Source organism: Canis lupus, chromosome 1 (genome assembly GCF_048164855.1).
Source record: "Canis lupus baileyi chromosome 1, mCanLup2.hap1, whole genome shotgun sequence".
Lineage (NCBI taxonomy): Eukaryota > Metazoa > Chordata > Mammalia > Carnivora > Canidae > Canis > Canis lupus.
Window position 1 is genome coordinate 3,736,281 of NC_132838.1, and position 22,589 is coordinate 3,758,869.

A 22,589-nucleotide genomic window follows, 5' to 3' on the forward strand; every position below is an offset into this window, starting at 1 on the left:
GGCCCCCGCGGGCCCCCTCGGGCCTCGGCAGTCGGGGCGGCCCGGCCCGGCCCGGCGCCCGTCCCTCCCGCCCGCCCACGCGGCCCCGGAGCCCCGCCGGGAGGCCGCCTCCGCCCGGGACGGCGGGCCGCGGAGGGCGGGGGGCGGGGGGCGGGGGGCGGCGCGCACCTCGCCCCGGCCCCGCCACCACCGCCGCCGCCGCCGCCGCCGCCGCCGCCCGCCCGGCCCAGGAAAGTAGGCCCAGCCCCGCGGAGGGGCCGCCGCGCCGCGCCGGTATCATTCCGCCCGCGCCCTGCGGCCCCCAGGCGGGCGGCGGCGGCGGCGGTGGCTGCGGACACCCGCCCGGCGCCCGCCCCCGCCCCCGCCCCGGCCCCGGCCCGGCCCCGGCCCCCGCCGCCCCCGGCCCGCCGCCCCCGGCCCGGCCCGCTCCCGGCGCCCCTCGCGCCGCATCCGGGGACTATATTCGCGCGGAGCGGCACAGCGCGGCCGGGCCGGAGCCGCTTACCGGAGTCGCCGCGCGCCTTGCTCTCCCTGGGCTTCGGGGGGCGGCCCCGCGGCATCGTCGGCGGCGGCGGCGGCGGCGGCCCACCCCTCGGCCGCACACACACTCACACATACACCCGCGGAGCGCGCACGCGCGGGGACCGGCCTCGGGGGCGAGGCGCGCGCCCGGCCGAGCGGCGGAGGCGGGCGGAGCGGCCCCGGGGCGCGCGGGCGGCCGCCGAGCCGGGTCTGAGCGCCCGCGGGCCTCACGGGGGGAAGGCGCCCGGGCGAGCGGACGCGAGGGCTCGACCCGCGCCAACTTCGGCGGGTTCCATGGCCCGGCGGGCCGCGTTGGGGGCGTTGGGCGCGGGCGCGCGGTGGGGGCGGGGAGCGGCGCCGTGCGCATGCGCGTTCCGCCGGTCGGGCCCGGTGCGGAGCGCGAGCGGGCGGTGGTCGCCTGGGTCCCCCTCGGCCCCGATGGGCTGAGCGGGGCGGGCCGGGGTCACCTGGGCCCCCCCTCGGCCCCGATGGGCTGAGCGGGGCGGGCCGGGGTCACCTGGGCCCCCCCCTTGGTCCTGATGGGCTGAGTCGGGCGGGCCGGGGTCCTCCTGGGTCCCCCTGGGCCCTGGTGGGCTGAGCCGGGCGGGCCGGGGTCACCTGGGTCCCCCTGGGCCCTGATGGGCTGAGCGGGGCGGGCCGGGGTCACCTGCCCCCCCCCCCCCCCCCCGGCCCTGATGGGCTGAGTCGGGCGGGCCGGGGTCCTCCTGGGTCCCCCTGGGCCCTGATGGGCTGAGCGGGGCGGGCCGGGGTCACCTGGGTCCCCCTCGGCCCTGATGGGCTGAGCGGGGTGGGCTAGGGTCTGCCTGGGACAGCCATGAGGAAAAGAAGAAAGGTCCCCTTTAAACTGGTACAGGTGGTGAAAAAGCTTTGCTGGTGGAAGAGGAGGGGAGAGCAAGGGTCCCCGATATGCTAGGTGCTTCGGATGTGCTCACCTATGTTTACTGTGTTCATTTAATTGCAGGAAACGCGGGGAACGTGGTCCTCCAGGATCCCCCTGAGAGCATCCCCATGGCACACTCTCCAGGGGCAGACACTAACAGATCAGGGACTTGGATGAGGAAGACCTGTCATCTGATGTAATACATTAAAATGTAGTTTTATATTGTATTCATCTTTTATTTCTGTTGTTTGCTCATAATAACTTCCACAAAATTGTGACACAGTAACAGGAGGACAGAGTTGGGTGAGGCAACATTATCAATCAAGGAAGGAGTCTAACAGTCTTAGTATCCTCAGGAAAATTAATTCAAAATAGTAAATAATGGTTACCAATTGCATCCAAGGTATTAGGAGGGAATAGGAATACAAAGGGAAAACAGTGTCTTCCCCACCAAAACAACTTGGTGCTATAGGACAAGAAAGACAAAAGCAGTCAATATATTATAAATAGAGATTTTAAAAGTGGATGGAGAAATTTGAGGACCATATAAATTACAGTTGGAAAAAAAAATAGGAAAGACACTCAACTGAAACTTAGTAGATGCTTGTATTCTAACAGATGGTAAGAACTAGGGCTTCCCAGGTAGAGGTAACGGTAAAGGGGAAAAACCTAAAGAGTATTTTGTTAGGCGCTTTATATATGTTCTTTCGTTTCCATACATTCATCCAAATCCTGAAAAAACTAGGCAGATAATCCTATTTGAAAAGAGGTTATTTAACCGTCAACAGCTAACCAAGGAATGGCAACTGGTAATTAACATCTGCTGTTTTTAACTGCTAACATTTTAGTGTTTTAGGTAATCCTGCAAGTACCATTTTACAGATGATGGTGCTGAGGTTCAGAGGGGCTAAATAGTCTGATTAAGGGTACATAGCCTGTAAGCAAGTCCAAGGTGCAAACCAAATCTGCTTACCTTTCATCCCATGTACCCAGTTGCATCAAAGCAGAAATATATATAAATTTAGACAAAATATGACTATTCACATACATATATCAGGACTAGCATAGGTATAAGGCTGAGAAAAAAGATTGGAGGCAGATCATAAGAAGCTTGAGCCACTTGTAAATCTGTTTGGAAATGTATATACCCTATTCTGATCGGCAAAGGATTTGAAGCAATTTCTATCAGTAAAATATAAGTGAAATCAGGATAAAGGAAGAAAGTAGAAATTAAAGGAATAAGTACCTAAACTAGTGAAGTCCTATGTAGTTATAAAAGGTGAATATGAAAGTCAACTCCAGGTTCTTTAGCCCAAGAAGTAGTTGTGATCCGTTAGAAGATTCTCACAAAAGACAGCTGTATGCCTATGTAACTTCATAGGATTGTTTCTTTTTTTACTGTCCATACCAGTATCCTCTGTAAACAGACAATTTTACTTCCCTTATGATTTGGTTGCCTTTTATTTCTTTTTCTTGCCTAATTGCTCTGGCTAGGACTTCCAGTGCAATGTTGAATAGGAGTGGCAAGAGCAGACACCCTTGTCTTATTCCTGGTCTTGGAAAGCTTTGAACCTCTCACCATTGAGTATGATGTTAGCTGTGGGTTTGTCATAGATGCCCTTTATTATGGTAAGATACGCTATTTCTATACCCAATTTGTTGAGATGTTGAATTTGTTGAAAGGATGTTGAATTTTGTCAAATGTTTTTTCTGCATCTGTTGAGATGAACATCTTTTATTAATGTGGTGTTTCACATTAATTTGCATTGCTTTCCAAGGATAAATTATACTTGATCATGGTGTGTGATTCTTTTAACGTGCTGTTGAATTCAGTTTGCTAGCATTTTATTGAAAATTTTTGCATATATTCATCAGGGATCATGGCCTATAGTTTTGGGGTTCTTTCCTTGTATCCTTACCTGGCTTCAATATCAGGGTACTCCTGGCCTCCTAAAATTGAGAGTATTCTCTCTCCTAAGTTTTTTGGAAGAGTTTGAGAAGGATCGTGTTATTCTTTAATGTTTGCTAGAATTCACTGGTGAAATCATCTGCTACTGGGCTTTTCTTTGGTGGGAGATTTTTTTTTATTACTGTTTTAATTGCCTCATTCATTGGTCTGTTCACATTTTCTGTCTTCCTGATCCAGTCTTCGTAGTTTATAGGTAGGTTGCTTTCTAGACTCCTCTTCCTAGGATGTCTCAGAGGGTTCCGTGGAGGGCTGTTCTGTTCTTCCATCTCATTTTTAAGCTGATTACCATAGCAGACCTAAAAAGGGTGACAAAAAACATGCTCCCCAGAACCACCACACAAGGCACAGCTGGAAAATGGGGCCAGCACCCTGGAAGACCCATATATGCCTCTCCCTGGAGTGTCTTTTCCTAGAGGTATCTGCTCTCCTGATCCTGCAATAATCCTCCCCTTGCTTTTATGGTTGTATAGACTTTGTAGATGTCTTTAAATAAATGAAATATTGGTCAGTTGGTCCAGCTTTTTCAACTTTCTCAAAGTTTTTCCAAATTCTTCTGTGGCCTCTTTGCTTCATATCATATCTGAGATTCATTGATGCTGATGCATATAGCTACAGTTCATTTGTTTTTACTGTTGTACAGCACTTCATTGTAAGACTGTGCCACAGCTTATTCATTCAATCCACTGTTGACAGACTTCCGAGTTATGTCGAGTTGTTTTTTGTTTTTTTATGAACATGCTGCTATGACTATTCTTGCACTTGCCTTCTGGTGTTGATTTTAATACAAGATGAGAAATATTTTTTGCTTTCAATGTGTCCCATGTCAGCTAAGTTTACACCACTGTCTTTCCTTTTTTTTTTTTTTGGATTGACTTTTTTTTTTCTCATTCTCCTTTTTCCCTTTGAAAGTTATATACTCTATTCTGTTAAAGGTAACCTAGAAACTTTTAGATGATATTTATGAAACTAGAATGTTAACATCTTTACCCTCCTCCTAATTTATAAATTATTGTTTGGTGTTTTAATTCTACTTTAAACTGCAGAAGACATTACTGTTTTATGTAGTCTGATTTACATAGATATTCTAATATTCCAATTAATTTTGTCCTCTACATTCCTTCTTACGTCTCCAAACTTCATCTCCTGTCTCATATACACACTTTATAATTTCACTCAGTGAACATGACTAGCAGCAAGCATTCTATCATTTTTTGTTTACCTGAAAACGTCTTTATTTTGCCCTTATTCTTAAAAGGTACTTTCCTGGTTAAATAATTCTAGGTTAACACTTATTTTCTTTCAATCCACTGAAAATATTCCACTTTTAGCTTAGTTTCTGTTGTAAATGATGACCAGTCGGTTATCCTTCTTTCTTTTGCAGGTCACTTTTCTTCACTGGAAGCTTTTACAACCTTCTCAGCCATGAGTGACTCGCAGATTCATCATGATGTGCCTAAGCATGGATGCTTTTCATTTATGTGCTCAGGGATTCAGTGGGGATTCTCAGGGATTATGTCTACAAAGATGGCGTTAGCCCCATTCCTTCTCTTTCTCTTGGAGTTCAGCGAGATTAATGATAGGCCTGCTCATTTTATTCTCCATTTTTCTTAACTTTCTTTCATATTTTCTCTTTTCCTCTGTACTGCATCTTGGATAGTTATTGTAAGATTCATTTTGGAATTCATCAACTTTATCTTCTGCCGTGACTTTAGTTAAACCTATCCACTGAGTTTAATAATTCAATTATATTTTATCTTTATAATTTGGTTCTTTTTCAAATCTAGTTGGTAAACTTTTCCAGCTTTTTAATGACAAAATTATCCAACATACAAAATAATTGAAAAAATAGTATAATGAACTCCTATATTCCAAAACTTAGATTCAACAGTCTTAATATTTTTGTCATGTTTGCTTTATCTATTTATTTTCCTGTTGCCTTTTGTTTTTCTGTGGGTGTGGGTTTTGTTTCTTGTTATTTTGTTTTTGCCAAGCTATTTGAAATAAGCTGCAAACATCACGCTTTACCCCTAACTACGTCAGCATGAATCTCTTAAGAATACGTGCCTTTCCCTACATATCCATGATATCGTTACTATACCTAAGAAAAGTATCAATAATCTCCTAATATATTTAATATCTAGTCCATATTCAAATACTCCCAATTGTCTCTAAAGATTCTTACTTTCCCAATCAGGATCCAATAAGGACTCATGACTTAAATTCTTATTGGCTCATTTTATTTTAACAGCTTTGTTGAAATATAATTGATATACAACAAACACATATTTAAGGGTGAAGTTTGATCAGTTTTGACACGTGTATACAAATGTGAAGCCATCAATACAATCAAGGTATGAACATATCCTACCACCCTACCACCCTTATTTCCTTATTTCCCTGTGTACTAATCCCCTCCCTGATCCCCAATTCCCAGGCAACTGCTAATCTTTTTGTCACTATAAATTAGATTACAATTTCCAGAACTTTATATAAATGGAATCATATGTATTATTTTTGCCTTTTTTCACTCAGAATAATTATCTTGAGCTTGAGCTGTACCCATGTTGTTGAAGTAATCATTAGTTCATTCCTTTTTATTGCTGAATAGTATTTATTTTCTTTTTTAGGGTACAATTTACATAAAACACTAGTTTCCGGTGTATAGCGCAATTATGTATAATTGCATATATTGCAAAATTATCTCAATAAGTCTAGTTAATATCCATTACCACACAGAGTTACAATTTTTTCCTTGTGGTGAGAACTTTTAAGATCTGCACTCTTAGTAACTTTCAAATATACAATACAGTGCTATTAACTATAGTCACATTACATTTTTCGGACTTATTTTATAAAGATATGGAATGCTTCACCAATTTGAGTGTCCTGCTTGCATAGGGGCCATACTCATTTTCTCTGTATGATTCCAATTTTATGATAAGCTGCCAAAGAGAGCACTGAATAGTATTTCATTTTATGGATATACCACAATTCCTCTATCCATCTACCTGTTGATGGACATTGGGGTTGTTTTCAGTTTTTAACTAGTATTAGCAGACTCAGACTAGGGTGACAGAACAAAGCACCTGGTGCTCACTCTCAGGTTTGTGCACGTTTCATTTGTCTCACCTTGTACAAGCCCTGATTATAGACGAAACTGCTATCAATATTTGCATCAGGTCTTGGCCTGGCCGCATTTCTGCTTTAGTTTCTCTTAAGTAATTACCTAGGAGTGGCGTGGCAGGGTCAAATGGTAGCTATTCCTTTAACTGTTTTAGAAGCTGCTAAACTGCTTTCCAAAGTAGTTATGCCATCTTACCTTTTTACCAGCAATGTATGACATTCTGGTTGCTCCACTGACTTACCAGTGCTTGGTATAGTTAACCTTATGAATTTCAGTCTTTCTAGGAAATGGTTAATGGTATCTCACTGTGGTTTTTATTTGCCTTTCTCTAATAACTAATGATACTGAATTTTTTTTAGATTTTATTTGAGAGAGTGTGTGCATGTGCATGCACATAAATGGGGGAGGGGCAGAGGGAGAAGCAGACTCCCTGGTGAGCAGGGAGCCCTATGCAATAAGACGCTCAATCACGGGACCCAGGGATCATGACCTGAGCTGAAGGTAGATACTTAACCAAGGTGAACCACCCAGGCACGCCATTGAGCGACTTTTCATCTGCTTATTTGCTGTCCACATATTATTGTCCTTGATATAGTGTGTTCAAATTTTTGCCCATTTTTAATTGGATTGTTTGTCATCTCATTGAGATATAGAGTTATTTGCATACCCCAAGTATAATTTCTTTATCAAGTATATGGGTATTTTTGTTTTTTTTAAAGATTTTATTTATTTATTCATGAGAGACACAGAGAGGCAGAGACACAGGCAGAGGGAGAGGCAGGCTCCCAGCAGGGAGCCCAATGCAGAACTGGATCCCAGGACTTCGGGATCACGACCTGAGCCAAAGGCAGATGCTCAACCCCTGAGCCACCCAGGTGCCCCTATTAGGTATATGTTTGTAATACCCTCATAGGTGGCTTGCCTTTTCATTTCCATAACATTGTCTTTTGAATGGCATAAGTTTTGGGGTTTTTTTGAATTTCACATTATGATCAATTGTTCCATGCTTTTTGTGTCGTTTCAAGGAAACTTTGCCAAACCCAAAGTGATTAGATTTCCTGTGTTTTCTCTTGGACATTTTAGCTCTTATATTTTGGTCTTTCTCTATGATGGTTAATTTTAAATGTGGTATGAGGTAAGGGTTGTTTGATTTTCTCAACATGATATCCAGTTGCTCCAGTGCTATTTGATAAAAAGATGATTATTTTTCCATTGAATTGCCTTGTCAACACTGTTTAAAATTAATTGATCACATATGTACAGGCCTATCTTGGACTCTATTCTGTCCTATTTATGTGTTTCTCTTCTCCAATGCCACACACATTTTCTGAATTTTAAAATCAGCTTGTCAATTTTTTAAAAAAATTTAAAAGTCAGCTGAGATTCTGAATAGAACTGCTTAGAATCCATACATTGATTTGGGAGAAATTCACACCATAACCATACGGAGTCACCCAGCCTAGGAACACAATTTCTCTTCCAGTTTACTCAAATCTCTTCCCATTCCTCTCAGCTGTGCTTTGCAGTTTTCAGGGCTCAGGTCTTGTCGATCTTTTGTCAAATATAGTCTTCCCAAGTAGCTCATATATTCTTTAAGGTTTATTTATTTATTCATGAGAGACACAGAGACATAAGCAGAGGGAGAAGCAAGCTCCATGTGGGGAACCCAATGTGGGACTCAATCCTGGAACTCCAGGATCACAACCTGAGCCAAAGGCAGATGCTCAACCACTGAGCCACCTAGATGCCCCTGTAGCTCATACTTTTGCTGCCATGTTAGACATAATTGTTTATTTAGTGTCAAACTGATTGCTCTATTTTTTTACATTGGTTGTTTATCCTGAAACCTTGCTAATCTTACAAGTTATAGTAGCTTTTGCTATGGGTTCCAAAAGAGGTTTTTTAAATAAATGCTTATAATTTCTGAAAATAAACTGTTTTACTTCTTTTCCAATATGAAGCCTTTTTTCCCCCTTTTTCCAGCTTTATTGCACTGCCCAGAACTTGTAATACTAGTTCTAGTACCAATGGGTAGACCTAGTAAAGGCAACTATCTTTCCCCCTCACTGATAATAGAGGGAAAGGATTCAGTCTGTCGCTATTAATTAGGATACTAGCTACAGTTTTCTATAGTTGCCCTTTATCATATTGAGGACATTCCCTTCTTTTCCTACACTGTAAGAATTTCTGTCATGAGTGAATGAACTTGCTAACATTTTCTTATGAATTTTTGTATCTGTGTTCATAAGGAACATCAGTCTGTAGTTCTTTTTTTTGTTTGTTTGTTTTTTTTTTTAAAGTCCTGTAATGAAAAAAAAAAAAAATAAAGTCCTGTAATGTGTTTTTCTGGTCTTTGTATGGGGTTAGTCTCCTAGACTGAATTGTGAAGTATTCCTTTCAGTCAAATTCCTTTCAGAATTTGATGGAAGAGTTTAGCAATAGCACACTTTCCAAGACTTAAAATTTTGGGGCTTTTCAATTTGTTGTCGTTGTTTGGTTCTCAGGTTCCAAGAATTAAATACCAGCAGATAGGATCCAAGCTAAGGGTAATGAAGAGGAAAACAAGAACACTGTATATCAATCATTTGCTGCCAGGCACATTTACATATTTAATCTCTATTAGATATGCCAGGACTAGAAGTATGCACTATATTCCATTTTACATGTTTGTTGGGAGAGGTTAAATAACTTGCTTAAGATGACACAGTAAGTCTTGGAGTTCAGATCAGAAAGCAGGTCTCTAAGTCTCCAGGACCTGTATACTCTTTCCTTCACCAGATGAGCAAATTAAATTATATTCCTAGTAGTTTGAGAACCTAAGATCTGAGATTGCAAATTTCATTTCACTCCAGAGTCATTTAAATTCACAAGTTGCATATTGAACTAGACACTGAAATCCACCTGACATTGATGCTGCCTGGAGTAGTTTCAGAGATAAAATGACTTAGTTTGACACCAAAGAAAATGGAAATAACATGATAATTGAAAAGCACAGCAATGGTAATAAAAAGATACAATAAATAGATGAATAAAATGATTGCTGAGTCCAAGCAGGAATTCATAGTGATGCCAATGGGTCCTGACTCTTGACTCTCTTAGAAGCTCTCAGGAGCCCGGGAAAATGGGCACAGTCCATGTGGAAGGGGTGGCATGAGGACTGGCAGAGCTGACTGCAGGGCACAAGGGTGGCGTGGGATCTCCCACCTGACAGCATGATTTCAGAAAGCACAATCATCTGATATGAAATAAGGAATGATGTTCAAATATTCCTATAAGAAAGTAAATGATGTGTGAATGTCTTGAATGATAAGGAAAGAATGAGGCTTAATGAGGAGACAGGACATGCTCAGTAGCAGTGATGGAGTAGAATGGGTAGGAAAAAGTTTGCCCCTAGGGGCGGAGAGACTCTAAAGAATACCAGAGGAAAGAATAACTGTGAGTGATGATAAGTTCAGATATGTGATCATGGAAGAGATCACTTTGGCTCATCTGTCTATCCTGCTTCTGTTATCTATCTTCTTAACCGTCCCCTGAGTGCTTACTATGTGCCAGGCACTATGCCACCCCCTTCAGGACACAGCTCTTTCACTTCTGCGTCTACCAAACTATTGAGTAGAGGAACTGGAGAACACTGGGGTTTCATCTATCAGAAAGTTAAAACGGTGTTGCAAAGAGAATGCAGATTTCAGGTTCTTTATGCCAAAGACTACTTATTACAGAGATAGAATGTCCACTCTCTTAAAAATGTATGAATAGATTCAGTCCTGAAACATTAAAGAAAGAATAGGCAAAACATCAACATTCTGAATAAAATTTTCATATTACTCTAATAATAGGGACAATGACTCATTTAAATTCAATTTTGGGGCATTCTGAAATCTTGCAGTCTTCCCAAATAATGCTTATTTATCCTCTTTCTATAACATGCTTTGTGCTATCACTTGATCCTTAAAATTCAATTGGAGGTAGACAAGGAGTGTTATTCCTCTCTATACAAGAGGGTGCTGAGGTCCAAGGAGTTGAAGTGACTCTCTTGCTCAAGATTCATGGAAAGAAAGAGTAGAGCTGGGATCCCTGGGTGGCGCAGCGGTTTAGCTCCTGCCTTTGGCCCAGGGTGCGATCCTGGAGACCTGGGATCGAATCCCATGTCGGGCTCCCGGTGCATGGAGCCTGCTTCTCCCTCTGCCCATGTCTCTGCCTCTCTCTCTCTCTCTCTCTCTCTCTCTCTCTGTGACTATCATAAATAAATTTTTAAAAAATTTAAAAAAAGAAACAGTAGAGCTGTTTTCCAGACACCTTCCAATCTGCACCCATAGCAGCTCCATCTGTTGCCCACGTGTTTGCCCACATCCCACACCAGCACCTCCCAGCCCCTTGGCCTCTTACATGATACTCTGTCCTTTATTCACTTGCACGGGGGGGTGGGAGGCTGAAATATCCATATATTTCGACTGTGAATCCCATTTCCTACCCTAGAATGCAGTAGGATGTATAACATGCTCGCTCTTCACACACTGATCATGGACCCGCAATTCTGTAACGAACTTCTTCATGTTACTGTCTAGTGCCTCACAGTGCTGGGAATCCATGTTAGGTCATGGAAAGAAGCGGCACTAGCCTCCACTTACTGGGGAAAGGTGACAAACCTTCTGGGGAAGGGCCACTGAATCTATCCAGACTCTTTCCAAAATCTGCAGCCATCCTTCCCAGTTAGCGCAATAAAATATAGACTAGTTGTTCAATTGCACTCAATAAATCTGAATTTCTGTTTCCAGAAAACGTCCCCAAGCAGTGTACAACATGAACATAAGTGACATAAGCTGTCATTCCCAGAGTACAATCCGTGTGTGCACTTCCATTCCTCCCATGGAATTCTGTAGGGATGCTGTCTGCAGTGATTGCTCAGGCTCACTAGTGTTCAGCCGTGGCTGGTAGCCTTCGACCCGTTCTTCCGGGGAGATTAGACTGTTTTCATTCTGTGCTGGAGGGGGCCAAGGGCCTGATCAGTCTTCTCCTGAGTAGATAAAACACAGAAATTTTCTTAATTATGTCTCATATTTGGGGGCATCTGTTCAATTCTTCCCTAAAAATGAGAGGTGTTATGTGAATGGCACCTACCTGCCAGCTGATTAACCTCAGATCACCCCCAGTACCCCTTGCCCAGGTAGGTTGCAGCTGAGGTTCCGTGAACTCGTTTTTACACACAGCCCACAGGAACATTCTATAGTCCATGCTTTGTGACCATCGCTCTGTGAAGCTTACAAATTTCCATCACATTTTCGCCTCCAGCATGCTCATGGCGGCTGACAGTAACGTTTTTGTTCCAGATGTCAGGCTGCATGACCCCAGGACATCATTTTACTTTGCTAGGTTTCAAACAGGAAAATTAGAAAGTTCAACAAGTGGCTCTCCAAGGTCCCCAGGCGGTTTTGATATTCTAGCACTGCTCTATGCTTCAACCACAAAACTTCAAACACTATTTTTTTAGAGAGAAACTGTTGGGATAATGGAGAAGGATCCTTGAACATGTACATTCCCAGGGCTCACAGGTGTGAGGGTCACACTTTGCTATAATAAAAACAAAAATGTGCTAACAATTCACTAGTAGACCCTGGCTTCATTTATGCAGCTCAGTGATGCCAGCACCCCTCTCTGGGGATGTCGAGGGCACACAGGCAGCCACATGGAGCCACACTGAAAGAAGGCACAGCATCCTACCCCATTCCTCTTGAATCCTAAACACGAGTCCGTTGCCTGAGAAGGTACCAAGTAACAGACGGAGGAAAGGTTCCAACGCCCCACCACCGCTGACACTTTCTGTGCCTCTCCTGGTGTCTTTGAGGACCTCAGGCCCACCGCAGCTCACACTCCCCATTACGCCTCACCTCCCCTGCAGAACTTCCGTGGGATCCTCCAAACCACTCTCAGCTGGTCTTCCCTTCTCTGGTCCCCCAGGACTCCCAGGTTGGGCCCACGCCACTCCTCTCTCTTCACCTGTTCCCCACGCTCTCCCTGAGGCCTGGTCCCCGTGGGGCCAGTCACCTGCTCAGTCTACTCCCCAGCTCCCACAGTGGCTTCCTACATCTGTCTGCTATCTCGGCCGGCAACCCTGTGCGATGCCCTCTCCACCTCCCAAGCTGCTCGGGCTGTGCCCCCCTCCCAGTAAGTGGAGACCCGGAGACCCTCCAGCACCTGCCTGGTCCTCCCACATCCACGTGCCAGCACTGCTTTGAAGCCATCCCACCCACACCTGGACTGGCCTTCCTCCAGCCAAGCTTGCCACTCAGTTAATGGTCTCAGTTCTTCAGACATGATTTGCGGGCTTTCCTGCACTGGCCCTGCTGTCCCCACAGTGACATCTCAGGCATTCCTCGCAGCTTGCCACCAGGTTCCTCTAACCTTAGCACCATCCCTTCTTCCCCAGCCTGGCTGCCAGGGCCTCACCTTGCCCTGCAGGTTCCCGTCTTCAGGCTAGGCTCCCCCCCCACCCCCCGTCACCTCTGCTTCCAACATGCCTCTCACTTTCATCCCCCACCCCGCCAGCAGAGCGAGCTTTCCAAAATTTAAATCTGACCTTTTCACTCCTGAGCTGAAATGTTCAGAGGCTCTGCCAATTCCTGCACTCTGGATTTAAAAATCTGTTTTAAAATATATTCTGCAATGCTAAACTGCACAGAAGCACATAAATACTGCTTCTAATACCTGCACACCCATCGCCCCACCAGCCCCGACATCACAGTTGGACGCCTGTGTCCTCACGCCACCATTTTGCACAACTTGAGGGGACCACGCACCCCCCGGGGCTGTGAGAGCAGTCCTACCTGCTCCCTGGGCCCCTCCAAGCAGTGACCCCCAGATGCGGCGCTAATCTTCATGTGTCCGCTCCCTCTGTATCTCTAGGTTGTAGGCTGTACCGTTCTGCACACTTTATACAAGTGGCAGCCTGCTGTATACACTGAGGCATCTGGTTTTTTTGCTCCATATTGTGCTCATGTATGGATTGTCCTCATTTTCACAGCTGTGAACAGTTGCATTGTATGACTATACTGCAATCTTCTTAATCCCTTCTGGTGATGAAATTTAAGCTATTTTCTATTTTTTCTTTGCTACTACAAATAATATTGCTCTGAACATCCTTCTATATGACTCCCCGTGGATATAAATATTCTGGGCTGTAGGAGTGGAGCTGCTGGGGTTTAACATGGTGATTGCAAGAATTGACATTCTCAACAGCAATGTCTAAAAATTCCTGGTGCTCTATGTCCTTGCGCCCACCTAGGACTACCAGACTTCTCAATTTTTGCTAACCTGTGAGGTTTTGAGTTTTTTAAATTTCCAATAAGGTTGAATCTGTCCTTTGCTTTTCTTCTTCCATGATTTGCCTGTTGTTTTGTTTTGGGTTTTGCCTATTTTAATAATTCGGTTTTATGTATTTTCATTGATCTATTATAATTCTTTGCATATTCCGAATTATAATATTTTATTTGATAAATACAGGTATTTTATCAAATAGATACCAATATTTTATCATAAAATCTAAGTATTAATTTGATTGTAATTTCATGTACCACCTTTTCCCCAACCCAAGGAGATGTCAGGTTTTTTTTTTTTTTAATTTTTATTTATTTCTTTATGATAGTCACAGAGAGAGAGAGAGAGAGGCAGAGACACAGGCAGAGGGAGAAGCAGGATCCATGCACCAGGAGCCCGATGTGGGATTCGATCCCCAGACTCCAGGATCGCGCCCTGGGCCAAAGGCAGGTGCTAAACCGCTGCGCCACCCAGGGATCCCTCAATGTCAGGTTTTTCTATCATGACATTCACGATCCTTCCTACTTCACCTGGCTACTATAACCTGAGTCCCCCCTGCCACCTGCGCCCCCACAGCAGTGACACTCATGGCCTCCTGTGCTCCTGTCAGATCCAGCTTTCCCAGTGACCTCATCTGAATGAGGCATCCCCCATCCTGCAGCCAAATTGCTCCTGGCCATTGTTTTAGTAATAGCTTGCCCTGGTTATCTGAGTGTCTGTTTCCCCCACTAGATTTTGGGATTTTGATCCCTTTGTTCAGACACTGGGATTTGTCAATGGCGACCAGGCCCTTCAGACTCAGGATCAGCATGGGACTGAGGAGGTGGTCTGGGTAGGAACACACCCCTGTCTGGGCTGGGGAGCCAAAAGCAAAACCAGGTATCAGGAGTGCGTCTCTGGATACACTTGGTCCATCCCCCAGCCAGGGGCCAGGGTGTGGATCAGAATCCTGGGGAGCAATAGAGAAAAGTATCAGGACAGTGGGGTGAGGCCCAGGGGCTGCAGGGGGAAGGGGGCCCAGGGGCAGCTAAGAGCTCACCGGTGGGACTGCCCTCCCTTTAGTTTGTGTGTGTGGAGATGGGGGGTGGTTCCCAGGACAGCTGCTCCCAGCCAGAGCAGCCTCATGCCGTCACCCAGCACGCTGTGCAATCCCCATGGCCTTCCCGGTGCCAGGACCCCACTAGGTGCAGGAGTGTGGGCTCTGGCCTAATGCCAATCAGTGCCCCTTTCTGTGTGCCCAGCCACTCCCCCACCCCCCCCCCCCCACCCCCGGGTGGCCCATGCTCCTCCAAAGGAATAGGGCTGGGCTCCGCCTTCACATTACTAGATATCGTATGACAGTTCACTCACAGAAATGGGAAAAGGGAGAGACAGCAACAGAACTGAGAAAACGAAGAAATGGGGGAGAGAGAGGAAGGGAGGAGGAAGGAAGGGGAATGGGGAGGAGGGTGAAAGGAGGGGGAGGGAGGGAGGGAGGAGGGAGGGAAAGAAGGAGGGAAGGGAAAGGGAGAAGAGATAAGGGAGGTAGACACTAGAGGGAGGGGAAGAGAGGGAGAAGGGAGGAGAGAGAGGGAGGAGGGAGGGAGAAGACACAGGAGGGAGGGGGAGCAGGGAGGGAGGGGAAGGGAGGGAGGAGCCACAGGAGGGAGAGAGGAGGAGGGGGGAGGGAGCGCCACCTAGTGGCAGGTCATCCCCCTAGCAGGTTCCCCGCCACCCCTTGGTCCCCAGGCCTGAAGCCCAGATCCAGAGCAGGGACGGGCACCTCCCTGCTGGCTGCTCCTAACAACAGGCAACCGCTGTTGAGCAACAACTCGGAGAGGTGTTTTAATTACTAGATTCTTTTTACAGCTTTAGCTTTACAGGGGAATTGAGCAGCCGCCTGTGCTCCCCCGGGCCCCGGCAACAGGCTCTCTCCCATTAACCCGTGTCGCGTTAGGAGGCACATTTGCTACCACGAACGCAGCCATATGGATACGTGGGTACTAGCTAGACCGCGCCTTACACGGAGGTTCACTCCTGGGCTGTCCGGTCTGGGGGCCTGACATGTGCCTGCACGTGCCCACGGCCCCAGCTTGCTAGTGCGGCCTCTGGCCCTGCCTGCTCCTGAGCCCGGGCAGCGGCTCTCCCGCTCCGTCCACAGCTCGGCCTTTCTCGGGCCGTCGCGGAGCTGGAGTCACGCAGCTCGTGGCCGTGGCCGTGGCCGTGGCAGGCCGGCTTCCTTCACCCAGCCGTGCGCACTCCAGGCTCCTCCGTGGATCCTCCCGGCCTGGTACCTCGCTTCTCTCTAGTACTGAATAATACTCCACGGCCTGCACAGACCGTTTATTCCCCCATCGCCTGTGGAGGGCATCTTGGTCATTCCCAGGCTTGGACGAGGATGCATGCGCCTGCTCTAAAGATGCATGTGCAGGTTTTTTCGTGGACATAATCTTCAAGTCCTTTGGGTAAATACCCGGGAGAGTGACTGCTGGATCATGGGGAAAGAGTGTGTAGCTTTTGTAAAAAGCCCAGCAAACCATCTTCCGCAGCAGCTGCCCCTGCCACATCCCTACCGCCGGCAGTGAGTGCAAGTTCCTGCTGCTCCCCTGTCCCTGTCGCACATGGTGTCCTCAGCTTGGCCCTTCCGACAGCTGTGTGGTGGTGTCTCAGCATTCATTTGGGTGCGTGTCTCCCTGCTGACAAATGATGGAGGGCATCCTCTCATAAGCTTGCTTCCCATCTGTGTGTCTCCTTTGAGGAGATATCGGTTCAGGTCTTTGCCCATTTTTTTATCTGGGTTGTTTGCTTGTTGTTGAGTTTTAACTTTGTATATTCTGGGTGCCAGTGCATTATCAAATATGCGTTTGGCAAAATATTTTAATACAAATGGGATAAATGCACAGATGTTTAAATGAAATGCATTTGCTGGGCTGTCACTTGAAATAATCTCCTATACCATCTGTGGTATGTGTACAACATTTTTGGAAATATTACTTAAATCTGCCAATCAAGGTGCACGAGCATTAACAACAGCTCAGTTACGTTTCCATGTTCATGTAATTAAAGCCATCATTGCATCATGAAACACTTCTCTCAGGCTGCAGCCTCGACCAGACACCGCTATCTTAAAACTGTGGACCATTAGGACCCGTGGTGCTCAAGGCTGAACACATACTAACATCCACTCAACAACATAGGCCTTGGGGATTCACTTCCATGCAGATTGAAATTATATTTATTTCAAAATTTTCTAGATACCTGTTTTAATTAATTATTTTTAAAGATTTTATTTATTCATGAGAGACACAGAGAGAGAGGCAGAGACACAGGCAGAGGGAAAAGCAGGCTCCCTGCAGGGAGCCTGATATAGGACTCGATCCCAGGACCCCGGGGTCACGACCTGAGCCGAAGGCAGAGACTCAACCACTGAGCCCCCCAGGTGCCCCAGGATACCTGTTTTAGTCTATTTGCTGCTATAGCAAGTACCACAGTCTGGGTGGCTTATACACAACGGAAATTGATTTCTCCCCATTCTGGAGGCTGGAAGTCCGTGACCCCGGTGCCCACATGGTCGAGTTCTGGGGAGGGTGCTGGTCTGAGTGGGGACAGCTGTGTTCTCACTGTGGGTCCCCGTGCGGTGAAAGGCCACCCTTCGAAGGCCCTGATCCCATTCCTGAGGGCTCCACCTTCATGATCTAATCACTCCCAAAGGCTCCAGCTCCTAATACCCCGGGTGGGGGGGGGGGGCGGGGGGGCTGGGTTTCAACACATAGATCTCAGAGAAGGTGGGCAACAGGGACGTTCACTCCGTGACAATACCTTACTATCATCACTGCTCTCAAAGGTGGGCCTTGGCAGTAGCATCAGTTTAGACTTGCTGTCTATACCAAGGGGGAGTTTTAATTTCAAATGTTGTGTAGCAAACATCTTGCAACTTTCTGTGGCACACCGACCTCTGCAGGACATGTTCTGAATTGGGATGCCACAGAGAGAGGCCTGGGGAGAGGGCAGGAAGCCAGAGTTCTTAGGGAGACTCATCGTGCATGAGTCGTGTGTTCAGTTTCCTCACTTCTCTGAGTCTCAGTTTATGAATCTAAGGGAAGTGACTGCTAAAAGTGTAGCTTTTACACTTTCATGATTCGATGATCTTTGAAGCTTACCTTGAAAACACAGGAAATTGCTATAGAAGTAGTAGGATGGGTCTGACGTCCGGCCACAAGAGGAAGGAGACTGAAGCTTTTACATTCTCCTGGGCCGAGATCTGAAGCACTCAGCACGGCTGGAGGGAGACAATCTCGGACCTGTCTGAGGTTACTGTGATGACCGTGTGAGTGAGGAATACGACGCTGTGCTGAGCCACAGCCTGAGCCGCAGAAATGAAGACACGTAAAAGCCAATGAAAAGCCTCCCATGGAAATTTCAGCCTAAAATACGACAGTTGCCATCACTGTGGGGCATTTAACACCAGCGGTCCCACTCCTTCTGAAAGCCCAGCCTCAGGAGCTGGACCCACCAGCTCTGGGTACTGAGAAGGCCAATGGGAGAAGACTCATCCTTGCCTTGTTCCTCATATGAGGAATGCAGAGGGTCTTCAGGCCTCCCTCAGAGGCTGTTATGAACTGTAAATGGTGTGTGGAGGGTATTTACAGCAGCCCGACAGCCTCTACGAAGGCCCAGCTGCTATCATGCCCGCCAGGCCCACTCTCCAAGCCCTGGCTTCTGTGGCACAGTACCTGCCGTGCGGCTGAGTCCTGAAGCCCCAGCCCTGTTCGTTCAGCCTCCTCGCCAGCTGCGTCCCATCTCTGGGGCTCTACGCTCACTCTTCAACCCTCCAAGGGACCTCGCCCCATCAGCCGCTAACAACTTCTCAGGAGGTAAAAGGAGAAACTCAAAAAAAATTAGGTGAGACACAAACTATGTCATAGTTGTTGATATTTCATGTAAGGCTCAGAATGGATCATGACAGAATTTGTTTTCCTCCATCAATGAAGCACAAAAGAACACCGACTCTCACTCCCTCGTTTCCTATATAATGAGAATTTCAGTAGCAGAGGTGTCTTAGCCTGGTTCAACCAAAAGTGGAGCTTGCAGCGGAGGCTGCTGTGCAGTGCTATACTCGGGAGTGCGGCTCTAGGGAACGGAAATCAGGAAGGAAGCCGAATGCAATGCACTCTCCAACTGGGGCCACCATGCACCCCATGGGGGACCTTCTTAGGAACATCATGAAATGAACCCTAGGACTGTCTGCTTTTGATGGAAAGAAAGTCAAGCCATGACCTTCCCCCTTTGGGGTGTTTTGTAACTAACTGAGGCTTGGCATGAATGACATACAGCATGGTTCTACTTCTGCTGACCGTGGTCATTGGAAATGGGACTTCAAACCCAGAAATGAAAATAAAGTCCCCCAGGGCACCTGGGTGGCTCAGTTAGTGAAGCATCTGCCTTTGGCTCAAGGCATAATCCCGGGGTCCTGGGATTGAGTCCCACATCTGGCTCCCACAGCTGCCTGTGTCTCTGTCTCTGTCTCTCTCTCTCTCTCATGCATAAATACATACATAAATACATAAATAAAATAAATCTTTTTAAAAAGTCCCCCAATAACAACAAAGCAGCCACCCACATCCTGCCATCAACCCTGTTTGTTCTCTGTCCTTAAGAGTCTCTTATGGTTTGCTTCCCTCTCTCTGTTTCTCCCCCTTCTCATGTTTTGTTTCTTAAATTCCACATATGAGTGAGGTCATGTGATAATCATCTTTCTCTAATGGACTTATTTTGCTCAGCATACTACCCTCCAGTTCCATCCACGTTGTTGCAAATGGCAAGATTTCATTTATTGATGGCTGAGGAGTGTTCCATTGTGTGTAGACCACACCTTCATCCATTCATCTGTTGATGCACATCTGGGCTCCTTCCATTGTTTGGCTCCAGTGGACATGGCTGCTCTGAACACCAACAACCCCTTCTCTAGCTCACCTGCCTTCCCTCCCTTCATCTTTAACCCCTGACAACTGCCAATAGGTTTTCCATTTCTAAAATTCTGTCATCTCAAACATGTAATATAAATGAGATCATCAGTCACCAGGAAGCACCATGAGAGAGGCAAGGAAGGATCCTTCCCCTAGAGCACAGCCCCGCCTTGACTTCAGGCGTCTGCCTTCCAGACGGTGAGAGGATGGGTCTTGTGGCTTTACATCATCTGACTAGGACAGCCCCAGAAAACATCACCAAGAAAAATTGCAAACGTACACCAGCAGATGTATATGGGACTGTCCTATGCATTCTTTTTTTTTAATTATTTATTCATGACAGACACAGAGAGAGAGACAGAGACACAGGCAGAGGGAGAAGAGGCTCCCTGGAGGGAACCCAATGTGGGACTTGATCCCAGGACCCCGGGATCACACCCTGAGCCAAAGGCAGACGCTCAACCACTGAACTACTCAGGTGCCCCTATCCTATGGGCTCCTGATCAGCAGCTCAGGAGAAAAAAACCTGGAAATTTTTCAGGTATTCATCGGTACGAACGTGAATTAATACATTATGATGTAATCAGAAAGTAGAGGCGGTCAAAATGCAGTGATTACGGCAATATACCATAATGTGTAAAATAAGCCTCAAAGATGACAGCATGCTACTTCTTTTGCAAAGTTAAAAATCAATTAGAAATCCCCTTCCTGCAGTATACACACACACATATGTAATATGACATGATGTAATGTAAAAAGAAACACCAGGGAGAGAACAGCCCCGAGTCCCCTCAGCCGGGATGAGTTATCATCAAGGTTCTAGCTTTTGCGCTGACTGGTGGGCTCACGGGCACAGATCACATTGCTATAGAGACACAAATTCATAAAAACGCCCATGACAATTTTTCATGAACCCAGGATTCCTATGATTTCAACTTGGTGCACATGAATCCAATAAGAAAAAATAAATATAAACACGGCCAAGTCCTATCACAGTGGGAGGAAGGGAGAATCGAGATGCCGCATGCCTGTCACCTAATACAGGGGTTCTTTCTGTGTCTTCATCTTGTGGAAAGCGTGCTGATGGAGTTGAAGCCATGTGCTCACCCCTGGCTCCTCCGGGGGTCTTCCTGGGGGAGGACAGTATGAGCAGGGATGCGATGCTGCTGGAGCTGGGCCTGTCTGTGCACCAAGCATGAATCCCCTCCAGGCAGAGGTACCCATGTGTGCTCCCGCTGGCACCCCACGGTGGGCCTGCGTCCCAGACCTTTGGTATCACTGGGCATCATCACATATAGGGAAAGGCCTGCTATCTTTGGAGCCCAAAAAGGTGTCTATCACCATATTTTTGTTTTGCTTTTTTTTTTTGCAGCTTGTGAATTTGGGTATTTTCCATTTATTCGCAGACCTTGTCAATTCTTTCTTTTGTGAATACCTGTTCAGATCTTTGACCACTTTTCCTTTTTTTAAGATGTTATTTACTTATTTGACACAGAGAGAGAGAGAGTGAGTGCACCAGGAGTGTGAGCAACAGGCAGAGGCAGAGGGCAAAGCAGATTCCCCGCTGACCAGGGAGCCCGACTCTGGACTCAAACCCAGGACCCCGGGATCATGACCCGAACAGAAGGCAGATGCTACACCGACGGAGCCACCCAGGAACCCTGACCATTTTTCTTCTGGAGTGAAGTCATTGGTTGCCTTTTTCTTATTGATCTGTAAGAGTATTTTATGTATTAATCACTAGGAGCATGGCTGTAGTGATGAATTAGCAATTCAGGCAAACTTCACTGTCTCCAGTGGTGAAGTTGGTAGAACCTTTCCAACTGTGAGGACGCTGGGCCCCACTTCCCTTATTCACCACTGCACCAGAGGGTGCTCGTGTGTGCCCAGCATGCTCTGGGCACCGCAGGGCACACAGGGGAGGCAGGGGGTCTGGGCGAGTGTCCCCTTCTCACTCCACCCTGTTCCCAGTCTGTCTTCTCCACCACACAAAGGGCATGAGGACTTCTGCAGGGATTAACAAGCCACACATTATGCTTTAAGAATTATTTGACATTTCAGTTGCCCTGAAGTGTGAATGAGCTCTATTGTGTACAGATTCAAATTCATCACGAGCTCTCATGATGTCCTGGTTAGAAGCCTGTTCTCCATTTTCATGTACACATCCTAAGCAATTTCCTCTTGCAGTTTGAAGACAATGTTCCAGTGTTACATCCAGAAAAAAAAAAAAAAACAATTTGTGCACAGTAACCACATCGATGACTCGCTAGTCCTCCTGAAGCCAGACCTTGTGCGGATATAAAGATCCCTCACAGGTGTTTTTCCCCACAGTATTTACCTGCAGTCTCCATTAATAGTCGGCACCAGGCCCAGTGCGCAGAGGGAAGGGGTGGGCAGATTCAGCAGAGAACAGGACAGGAGAGAAAGGAAGGTTTGGAAGCACAGGTGAAAAGGTTTCGCCTTCCTTGGAGGTCAGCATGGGACCCCTTTTAATAGAGAAAGCCAGGGACACCTGGGTGGCCCAGCAGTTGAGCACTTGCCTTTAGCCTAGGGCTAATCCTGGAGTCCCAGGGTCAAGTCCCACATTGGGCTCCCTTCGAGGAACCTGCTTCTCCCTCTGCCTGTGTCTCTGCCTCTCTATCTGTGTCTCTCACGAATAAACAAAATCTTCAAAAAAATAAAATAAAAGAGAAAGCCGTACATTTTCGTTTCTTGCCAGATCACTTTTAGCATCCTCTGAAAGAGATATTTGGTTAAAACGCTATTTTTCAAGTAAAAACGAGGTATGTTTATAACTAGGGGAGAGATTCCCAACTA

The 22,589-nt window shown here is 46.7% G+C and overlaps 1 protein-coding gene, 1 long non-coding RNA gene and 1 other non-coding gene across 10 annotated transcripts in view; 1 reads left to right on the top strand and 2 right to left on the bottom strand.

Annotated features, from left to right (window-relative positions):
- ZNF236 (zinc finger protein 236) overlaps window positions 1-646 on the bottom strand; it is a 104,113-nt gene extending 103,467 nt beyond the window's left edge. The window contains exon 1 of one of the 2 annotated variants that reach the window (XM_072819412.1): window positions 506-645. In XM_072819412.1, coding sequence (XP_072675513.1) covers window positions 506-560 — 55 coding nt within the window. In that variant the 5' untranslated portion in view covers window positions 561-645. Of the gene's footprint in view, window positions 1-505 lie in introns of both variants that reach the window. The other variant, XM_072819445.1, reaches the window with a different exon arrangement.
- A 264-nt stretch (window positions 647-910) lies between these two features.
- Window positions 911-22,589, top strand: part of LOC140629957 (uncharacterized) — a 31,728-nt gene continuing 10,049 nt past the window's right edge. For 2 of the 7 annotated variants that reach the window (XR_012027735.1, XR_012027740.1), the window contains exons 1-2: window positions 911-1,619; window positions 4,774-5,743. This is a non-coding gene — a long non-coding RNA (uncharacterized lncRNA). Of the gene's footprint in view, window positions 1,635-2,917; window positions 3,053-4,773; window positions 5,744-14,155; window positions 14,274-22,589 lie in introns of those variants that run through there. The other 5 variants (XR_012027754.1, XR_012027749.1, XR_012027762.1 and 2 more) reach the window with 5 other exon arrangements.
- LOC140608821 (U6 spliceosomal RNA) lies at window positions 6,246-6,348 on the bottom strand. Its single transcript, XR_012010813.1, has one exon. It is a non-coding gene; the product is annotated as a U6 spliceosomal RNA (small nuclear RNA).